Source organism: Penaeus japonicus, unplaced genomic scaffold, assembly GCF_977035675.1.
Source record: "Penaeus japonicus unplaced genomic scaffold, GWHDUDI00000001_assembly GWHDUDI00000024, whole genome shotgun sequence".
NCBI classification, from domain to species: domain Eukaryota; kingdom Metazoa; phylum Arthropoda; class Malacostraca; order Decapoda; family Penaeidae; genus Penaeus; species Penaeus japonicus.
The window spans coordinates 29247990-29257989 of record NW_028234426.1 but is presented as its reverse complement, the minus strand read 5'-3'; the positions used below and the strand labels follow the sequence as shown (position 1 = coordinate 29257989).

Below are 10000 nucleotides of genomic sequence, written 5' to 3'. Positions count from 1 at the left end.
CTCCATGTAATCTGTTGTATACTTTTACTTCTTCCTCTCTCTGTCCTTAAATAAATCCCTGTTGCGTTATTGGGATTTGGGTCCATCCCTTCGAAGGTGAATAAATCCAGTCATGTAAACACCACTGGCTGATTAATCTCTTGGGTATAGTGAGATGAGAGGGCAGTCAGCACGTACTATAATATCCAGGGTGCAGGAGCAAGGTCATCTTATTTATAGTGATGTGCGTCCCATGATTTCGATACACGTGCGGACTTATACTGATGTTATGTATGTTTATGCCTTCACATGGCCGAGTGACTAGTGAGTCGGATGACCACTGACGTACCCAAGGCACCTAATAGCTCTTAGCAACATGTTTCTCATGTTTAGGTACGCCGGTGGAGCATTACGTGATGACAATAATATCAATGATAAAACGATGTGACAATGTGTGTAGTATTATCTGTATATATCATCTGAATATTGCACCGTCACGGAACTGTTGCAAAGCACCCAAATATTATTATACATATTGCAGAATCCAAGGGGCAGTGTATTGTTTTCGGATGATGTTCACATAATTCTGATATCAACACTACATCGCTGGTAATATCCATCATGAGTTGTTAAGATGTTCGGTCCCACTCCCAGAAGTGAAGAAATAAGAAAGTAATATACAGCTGTACTTCAGATTTAATCAGATAATGCTAATGCTCATTGGAATAAATTATTTTTGTAGGTCCTGCCAAGAAATGGATGTAAGTTACGTCTGAAGCCTTACATTGAATTATATCTTACGATATTTCATTGTAATACACACATGGCAAGGTGTCCACAAATTCACGGTAAGTCTATTTTCCTCAAGCGGTGATGTAACCAAAGAAAAGAAATTTGACCTCAGTAGAATTTACTTCAGGAGTACTTTCCGAGATACAGAGAGTGATTTCCGATTCTCAATTTATTTTGGCCAATATTCACAGATCTGCGAATATCTTGCATTAGGCGTTAAGGCCAGAGCATGTTTGCCCCTGAATGACCCTGAATGTTTGCATTATCATGGTTTTGCAAGACATCGTCTTAAACAAAAATGCATGATTTCCTTCAAGAATACTGAAATTTACCAGTTAAACATTCGCACCTACTCAACAAGCTCTCAAAAACTGCATTGATACCAGCATGAGTGTATTCCTTTGAGTACTCCAACAGGAAAAGTGCTTTGATATATCATTGAATATTTCATACATATTATTTTCGATAATCTTCAAGAGGAGAAAAAGATCGATACAGCGAAACCTTACTTACGTAATGTTATATCTAATTAACCTAAACATTATTGCGTCCAGCGTAAGAAAAAGCTTGGCAACTGGTCGTTTTGTTGTTGTTGTTCTCAACTGATCAGTTTTTTTTCCGTTTCGTGTTGTAGTTCGTTGGATTTGAATTATATCTAAAAAAAAATAAAGAGATAGGTGACGCTAGTCTTAATGTGAATTCTATATTTGATTACTGGATATTCATGTAACGATGTGATAATATAGGCAGGCTGGTGAAAAGGGCATATATATTCCGATGGTTATACAAAATTATCATACGAAATTAAGATGATAGTAAGAATGGTGGCGCCATTAATAATCACGCTAATGTCAACAGCAATAACATTGGCAATAACGATGATAATAATGATGAAGAAAAGGATAACAGTAATGATACTGATAATCATAATAGTAATGAGAGTAAGAATGAAATGACAGCAATAATAGTAATAATGACAATATCAGGAATGATGATAATGATAATAATAATGATAATAGGAATGACAATAATCATCATTATAATGATCATAATGATAACAATAATAATAATAGTAATAATGATACTACTATTAATATCAGTAAGGATGATAAAATCATTAATAATGATAGCAAATTATGACAATAACAAAATAACAAAGATAATAATAACAATAAAGAATGATAATTGTGATAATGATGACAATAAACAATAATTATGAAACGGATAAAAAGGATGATAATCACAACACTATCACTTGTACTTCTACTACTATTACTGCCCCAATTGAAAACACACATACACTCATATAGATAGATAGATAGAGAGAGAAAGAGAGAGAGAGAGAGAGAGAGAGAGAGAGAGAGAGAGAGAGAGAGAGAGAGAGAGTGTGTGTTTCGACTTTGACAAATTTATTGAGACAAGTAGTTACTTACGTCGCAAAAGGATGAGGTAACATAGGTCATCCTCAACCCAATCTTAGTCCCTCTTTGGGCTCACATATCATTTACAAAACTTTACAGCTATGTCGACATGCTGAAATATATACAGAGCAAAAGGCGGATCAATCACAAGCATACAGAGTTAAATGTTTACATATCAGGAGCGATATAAGTTATCACCCTCACTATGCCAAGTCCTCTCCTGAGGTCACATAATTACATACGTGAATATGTGACGCACATATGTGTTAACAAAACTGGAGGGAAGAATTTATGTTTGTATTCAGGATGTATCATAAATGAGATTCACCCACATCCTGCTCGGGCTATCATAGTCTAAGCAGAAAGGATATATATATATATATATATATATATATATATATATATATATATATATATATATATATACTTCGACAAAGTAGATCACGGCATTCTGCTACATAAGATTAAAGACCTTGGAATCGGCGGGAAAGTTGGAAGATGGATTTACAACTTCCTAACAAATCGTAAACAAAAAGTACAAATTAATGGGCTTTACTCGAATGAAACGATTATTATGAGTGGGGTGCCACAAGGGTCCGTTCTTGGGCCCTTGTTATTCCTTATTATGATTGGTGACATTGACAATGGTGTAAAACACTCAAGAGTAACATCATTTGCAGATGATACAAGAATAAGTACACCCATAGATATACAAAATAATGAAAACAAACTTAACGAGGATCTACATACCATATGTAAGTGGGCATATGATAATAATATGAAATTCAATGCAGATTTGGAAATATAAGATATAGTCCAACTGAAAATTTAAGAACAAGATCATATTTTGTCGAAGATGTGAAGATTGAGGAGAAAAAAGTAGTAAAAGATCTAGGACTCTATATGAGTAATGACATGAATTTCAGTCACTATATAGAGCAGATTGTCAAAGGAAAAGTTATGAGTGGATGGGTAATGAGGACTTTTAACACAAGAGACCCAGAACACCTTTTACCACTATGGAAAACATTAGTGACCACAAGATTAGAATACCAGTGCCAAGTATGGAGCCCAAATCTTATAAAAGATATAATGTTGATAGAACAAGTCCAAAGAATCTTTACACATAAGTTAGATAATATGATGGGTCTAAACTATTGGGAAAGACTAAAAAAACTAAGACTGTACTCACTACAAAGGCGGAGAGAGATACTTCATTATATATGTGTGGAAAATTATTGAAAACTTAACACCAAATCCAAGACCTGTTGAAGGAGGGGGAATTCAGGTTAGACATTCCCTCAGGCAGGGAAGAACATGCTATCGCACTGGGATAAGTGCACAAACATGCCTGTTAAGAAAAATGCAAAAACAAAGTTTCCTAATAAACGGACCTAAATTGTTTAATAGCATACCAAAGGATATAAGAAACTTAAATCAGTGTAATGTAGAAGTGTTAAAAAGAAAACTAGATAAATGGCTACATTCAGTACCAGATGAACCACCAACATGTGGTAGTGAAAGAACGAGGGCTGAATCAAATTCCATCCCTCATCAAATTCAGTTGCTTGCAACTGACAAAAAACGGGCGGTCCCCCAGGATCGCCCCGGCATGAGCTAATAATAAGGGTCAAGCTGTAGCTACCACCAAGTAACCAAGTAAGTAACCACACACACACACACGCATGTGTGTGTGTGTGTGTGTGTATGTTTGTGTGTGTGTGTATGTTTGTGTGTGTGTGTGTGTGTGTGTGTGTGTGTGTGTGTGTGTGTGTGTGTGTGTGTGTGTGTGTGTGTGTGTGTGTGTGTGTGTGTGTGAGTGCACAGTGACAAACGAAAAGAAGCAGGAATGAATAATCGACTTTTCATTATTTACATGCAGTAGCTCCGACGTCACGGTATCTAACCGATCCAAACACCGGCCGAGGAAACGAGTTTGTTTTTATTTCCTTATCAAGAAGAAGAAGAAGAAAAAAGAAGGGACACTGATAACGACACTTAATTAGACGGCGATAGAGAACTTACAGAAATCATAGTCCGTGAAGATGTTTGCGCGACTTGGAATTAGGAATTATTTCTTCCCTGTTATCAGGAAAGCGCCCAAGACAAGGGCTTCCTATGCATCCTTATCGCGATTGGTAACGGAGAAGGCAGTTAAGGTGAGAATCTGTAGGAAGATGATTGCTATTTCACGCAAATATCTTGGGTGTTTGGGGTCTCTATTTGTTGCTAACTTGGCTTTCTCTCTCCATTCTCCCTTCATTCGAGTACTGCTTCTTAAAGTGATTTATTGTGGGTATTTTGGTATATGTTTTTTATTTTTTTTTTGTTTTATTGGCATATATTGTCTTCTAAATCCTAAATCAAAGACTTATATAGCCTTACCTTGTTTTGATTTTAACTCTAGTCCGTCCTTGCAATTCTTGATACTTAATTTAATTTTTAGGGATTTTTGTCTAGGTAAGTCTACATTTGCAAAGCACATTTACCAAAAAGAAGAGTCTTAGCTATAAATAACTAATGGAAAAAATGTTGTTGGAGCTTGCAGACACTTTCCGAAGTAAAATCCATAATCCGCTTTCTCATTGGTGTGTTGCTGTAACAAGTTATAGTTGTTTGTGTTCATGCCGTTGACATCAGTGTAATGTTGTCCTGCCAGCTTGTTACCAATGTACTAGAATTAAGTGGTGTAGATGTAGAAGTTGCAACTTACAGTTGGTGGTGAGTTATAGTTGTGGCAAAGGTGATTCTTTATTTCTACTGGAACTTGGTAGTGTGGAGTACAGCTGATCAGCATGGCAGAGGCACCCAGAGAGGAGTGGGCTGACGTGCCATGCCTGTGAAGGCAAGCGGTCAGAGTGTGGAGGAAGCTGGGTGTGTTCTCTCGAGAGGGGGTTTTCAGAATTATGCTAGACTCGACTAACATTGGCAGAACAGAATTCGGTTTTGAAGTACATTGTAACTCAAAAAGTAGTTCAAATTACATTCACAGTAAAAACAGTTATAAGAGGGGACAGGCTGTTTGCCAGAGGCAACCTTTATTAATGGCCTGAGGAACGGGGAAAAGGAGAAAATACATGATAGATAAATAGTCGTGAATGTCCGCAAATAATTTTTGTACATAAATAATTAATTATTGAATGCATTGTGAGCATCATTTTGAGTACAGACAAGACATAGTTTGTATGTGAAAGGCACTGAGAATGGTATAAAACATGGCATGGGAACACAACAATATCTGGTCAATTTGTAGAAAAGGTACTTTCTTGACCTGGGTCAGTGAGGGGAAGGTAAATCGCAGAATGCACTTGTGTTGAGGCGGTTATAGTTGCTACCTTGTCTATAGTCTGTCATTTTTACCATGGCTATTGCTTTCAAAAGATCACAGACATTGTGTCTGGTGCCTTGATAAGAAGAAATGCTAGAGTTCCTGTAAATTTTCATCCTTTCCAAGTTTCTGTCTCAAACATATGAACTCTGTCTCAGAGTTTTTCTTTTATCCCCACCCCTTCCAAATTCTGGAATAATCTTCCTCCCTCATCTTTCTCATTGTCTTACAACCTGCTCATGTCTAAGAAGACTGTGAGCAGCCTTGACTTTACCACTCTTGTTCGACTTTATTTTCTAGCCAGTATGAATTTTCCTGTACCTTTAGTTCAGGGACCATGCTAAATTTTCTGGTTTGATATATATGCAATAAATAGAAGTCTGGAAACTTTATTAGGTCTGAGAACTATATTGCCTGTTCACCAACTTGTCTACTTTTCCAATTTGACCATGGAAAATATCACTCAAACTGTGTGTTATATGTACATAAAAAGGAAATGCTAGTATGCATGTAGAAAAATAAATCATCATCATTATTACACATTTCAAATTACAGTATAATAACTGGTGAATTGATATATGACGCTGAAATTTTTACACCTTGCATAGTAATGTTTCCTTGTATGTTTCAGGTGCCAAAAATCGACATCCCAAGGGCTGTCTTGTTTGGAGTCCTTGGAGCTGGTTGCTATGTTGGAAATGTCTTGGCAAAGGAGAACACGCTGGAGACCCTCCTGGCTGAAGCAGATGAGTTGTATGATGCAATGAAATATGAGGAGATCTATGTTCTTCTGAGTGCTCACTTGGTAAGGTTCTCGTGATGTGGTTTTGTGTGTGTGTGTGTGTGTGTGTGTGTGTGTGTGTGTGTGTGTGTGGGTGTGGGTGTGGGTGTGGGTGTGGGTGTGGGTGTGGGTGTGGGTGTGGGTGTGGGTGTGGGTGTGGGTGTGGGTGTGGGTGTGGGTGTGGGTGTGGGTGTGGGTGTGTGTGTGTGTGTGTGTGTGTGTGTGTGTGTGTGTGTGTGTGTGTGTGTGTGTGTGTGTGTGTGTGTGTGTGTGTGTGTGTGTGTGTGTGTGTGTGTGTGTGTGTGTGTGTGTGTGTGTGTGTGTGTGTGTGTGTGTGTGTGTGTGTGTGTGTGTGTGTGTGTGTGTGTGTGTGTAATGTGACAATAATCTGTTACCTTAATTTATAGTTCTATATGTTTTAAAATAGTTTTCTACTGATGTTACAATGTACTTTTACTTTAACAATCTGTTCATACAGGAAGTGAAACATGATGAAATTCTGTGGAGACTTGGAAGAGCCACATATGAAAAAGCAAAGGCTGCTAAAACAGATGATGAGAAGAAAGTGCTTTACCGAGAAGCCTTGGATTATGTAGAAGCAGCTCTGGCTATCAACAGTGAGAACTTTGCTGTGCATAAATGGATGTCCATTCTCATTGATTATGTTTATGGATATGAAGGGACCAAAGCAAGGATATCACAGTCGTACAATGTCAAAGATCACATGGAGGTATAGTGTGGTGGCATTTTTTCATTGAATATAAATATAATGGTTTTGAAATAAAATATGTTATTGTACTGTTTATTGTTATGGTAAAATTTCCAACTGGTTTTCAGAAAGCTTGTAAGCTGAACCCTACAGATGGAACATCGAGATACCTCTTAGGATATTGGTAAGTTGTATATAAGTAACTGGTTTTGTAAAATTTAGTAGTATAGTTTAGGGGCAGGAGAGCCCAATTAAGAAAAAAACAAGATGAAGAGAATAGCTAGTGCACTAAACAAGAAAACATTTTTATGTTACGAGTGTAATTTTCCAGTGTTGAAAGAGACTCATTATGGGAGTACTTCAACATATTGTATTATTTAACTTTTTCCCTTTGTCTTCTAAAGGCATGGGTGAGGACAATTCCCTTGAACAAAATATTACACTAGTTGAAATTTGCTTGAGATTTATGGATAGAATTGTCAGTAGAAAAATTATGGGAGCTGTAAAACTGGTGCAACAGGTAAGTTAGTTCTAAGAGGTACTGAAAGACTTTTGTGATTTTTTTCTTATGGCTTGGATCTTAACCCATCCACGACGGGGGAATTCTAGCCTTGAATGTCCCAATGCCGGGGCATTCAAATTATTAGGCCTAAATCAATTGAATGGCTGGCACAATACTGTGCCGCCCGGCCACTGGGCTTTTGAATGCGCGGTACAGTACTGTACCACCCATCCAGTGTGGGTTTAATGGCTGTGTATCTATTCCCAAAAAGATTAAATTATTTCTGTTGATAGGAAGTCCTGACTTTAAACCTATTTGTATTTGAAATAATTTCTTATGATAGAAAATCTGACTTCTAACTTTTTTGTTTATGCTGTTGAGGCCCTAGTATATAGTCTAAAGGCAAATAATGTTTTTTTTTATGTACATTTAAAACCATTCTCAAATATACATTCTAGGTACTACAGTATAGCTAGCATCCCATGGTACCAAAGGAAGATTGCATCCGTTGTGTTTGCAACACCTCCCTCTGGAACGTATGAAGATGCACTCAAAGAATTCTTACATGCAGAGGAGCTAGAACCCAACTTTTATAGGTAAGTCGCATCAAAGGAATTGAGTGATGGAGACTGTTGCATTTAGAAGTTGCAAAAGGTGGATTATTCTGTCTGGTAGATCTTGCAATGGTCTATTGCTGACAAGATATTTTTAGATTATAGGTATTATCTTTGATTCATTAATCTAGTAATCAATTAATTTATGGTCTCAGAGGGTTAGTACTAATTATATAGATTAACCTTACTGATTACTTTAAATATATACTTTTTGAATATGTTACAGTAAAAACCTGATGATGATCGGCAAATGCTACCAGATGCTGGGGAAGAAGGAAGAAGCAAAACATTACCTGACCCGCGCCATGAATTATCCAGCGAAGACTCTTGATGATAAAGAGGCAGTGGATGAAGCAACTCAACTTTTGAAAGGATTGTAATGTGTAAAGCTTTATGTAATTAGTCATCATTGTTGATTATAATATATTTTGGGATTAGCAGTAGTTCTTGTGTTGTTGTTTTTCTTCTTTTTCTTCATGTACACTACAAAGTAGCAGAAATGCATTTATTATTTAAAATCACCTACCATGACGATTCCATTTAGACACACTACTATATATGTATAAGGATTAGTCATATTCAACTGATAACATATAATAATAACATACAAAAAAAAAAATCATTATGACTATTATTAGAATTGACAGATTTTGAGAATTTCCACATAATTTTTATTATTATCTTTGCTCAAATCCATAAAGAATCTCTCATTATTTCTTTTACTTGGTTGTCTGCCATTTGCACAAAGTTTCTCAAAATGTCAAGGTTGAACTATGTTGGTTGACACAGATAAACAAAATACCAAATATGTTTATTTTTAATAATAAAACATTACATAACATTATTTAATTATCAGATATAATCTTGCAAAAATATATATATTTTTGTGTAAAGAGAATTGCATTGTATAAATTTGAAAAAATACTGATTAACCATATTTAAGGATTAACAGTCTAATCACATTTTGGAAATAAATCCTTGCAGGATGCTTATTATAAATCAGAATAGGCTTTCCCTTAACATGGAATATTTAATACTCCCTTAAACACCAACGTTGAACATTGCAATAGCTTTCAAAGTAATTTCAACTATATAATTACTGAAGGTTCAGGAAAAGAAGACAGGGTACTCATACAATATTATATACTTTTATGAGTATCTGACTAGTGCCTTGTTCCACTCTATTTGCTGCAGATATGTTAATTTAGAGGTAGTAGTTATAAAGCTTATAGATCAAGTTATTAAGTATAAGTATAGTTATATTCAAAGAAATTTTATATATATATATATATATATATATATGTATATATATATATATATATATATATATATATATATATATATATATATATATATTTGTAAGCATATTGAGTTACATAGGCTTCATGATTTATATCAGAATCTTGTTTGCATATTCATAAAAAAAAAAATAATCATAAAAAATAAAAAACAATGAATACAAGTTTGACATTGGCTATGATTTAAACCTCATATTTGTACAAAAACCTGAATAAGGTAAGTATTAATTATAATAAATGAGTACTTAAATTGCAAGGGAAGAATCAAAACAAGCTATGTATTGCAGCTTTTAACTTCCGTAAGTAAATCCTTTTGTAAAGACTGTGTCTCTGAGGTACGGAGCAGACGCAGAGGCAAGGCATGCGTCAACTGTCCCCCGAAGACCCAGCTGACTTGCGACTCTGTAAACGACATCCGCCTCTTGCACATGCTTGAGCAACAATGCAACACGTTCCTGCCTTTCCTTTGTGACTCCATCATGTTCCAGCCTTAAAGAGATTGATAACAGAAGGGTGTTAGCTTTGAATCTGTACAATTGATGTCCACATACATTGCTTCACGGTTTAAAATATGTT

General features: G+C 35.8%; 2 protein-coding genes across 2 annotated transcripts in view; one reads left to right on the top strand and one right to left on the bottom strand.

Moving 5' to 3' along the window:
- The first annotated feature begins 4082 nt into the window (after positions 1-4082).
- Positions 4083-8574, top strand: LOC122256521 (regulator of microtubule dynamics protein 1). The gene is made up of 6 exons (XM_043021273.2): positions 4083-4351; positions 6152-6325; positions 6780-7031; positions 7139-7194; positions 7971-8108; positions 8353-8574. The coding sequence occupies exons 1-6, from the start codon at positions 4238-4240 to the stop codon at positions 8504-8506; spliced, it is 888 nt and encodes a 295-aa protein (XP_042877207.2). The 5' UTR covers positions 4083-4237; the 3' UTR covers positions 8507-8574.
- A 351-nt stretch (positions 8575-8925) lies between these two features.
- Positions 8926-10000, bottom strand: part of LOC122256520 (spatacsin) — a 22447-nt gene continuing 21372 nt past the window's right edge. Inside the window, exon 30 of the mRNA XM_043021272.2 lies at positions 8926-9913. Within this exon, the coding sequence (XP_042877206.2) occupies positions 9715-9913 (199 nt within the window). The 3' untranslated portion in view covers positions 8926-9714. The remainder of the gene's footprint in view (positions 9914-10000) is intronic.

Coding starts and splice junctions, on each gene's coding strand:
- LOC122256521 (XM_043021273.2), top strand. CDS start 4,238: ATGTTTGCGCGACTTGGAATTAGGAATTATTTCTTCCCTGTTATCAGG. Junction 4,352..6,151: donor TAACGGAGAAGGCAGTTAAG/GTGAGAATCTGT, acceptor TGTATGTTTCAG/GTGCCAAAAATCGACATCCC. Junction 7,195..7,970: donor AGATACCTCTTAGGATATTG/GTAAGTTGTATA, acceptor TATACATTCTAG/GTACTACAGTATAGCTAGCA.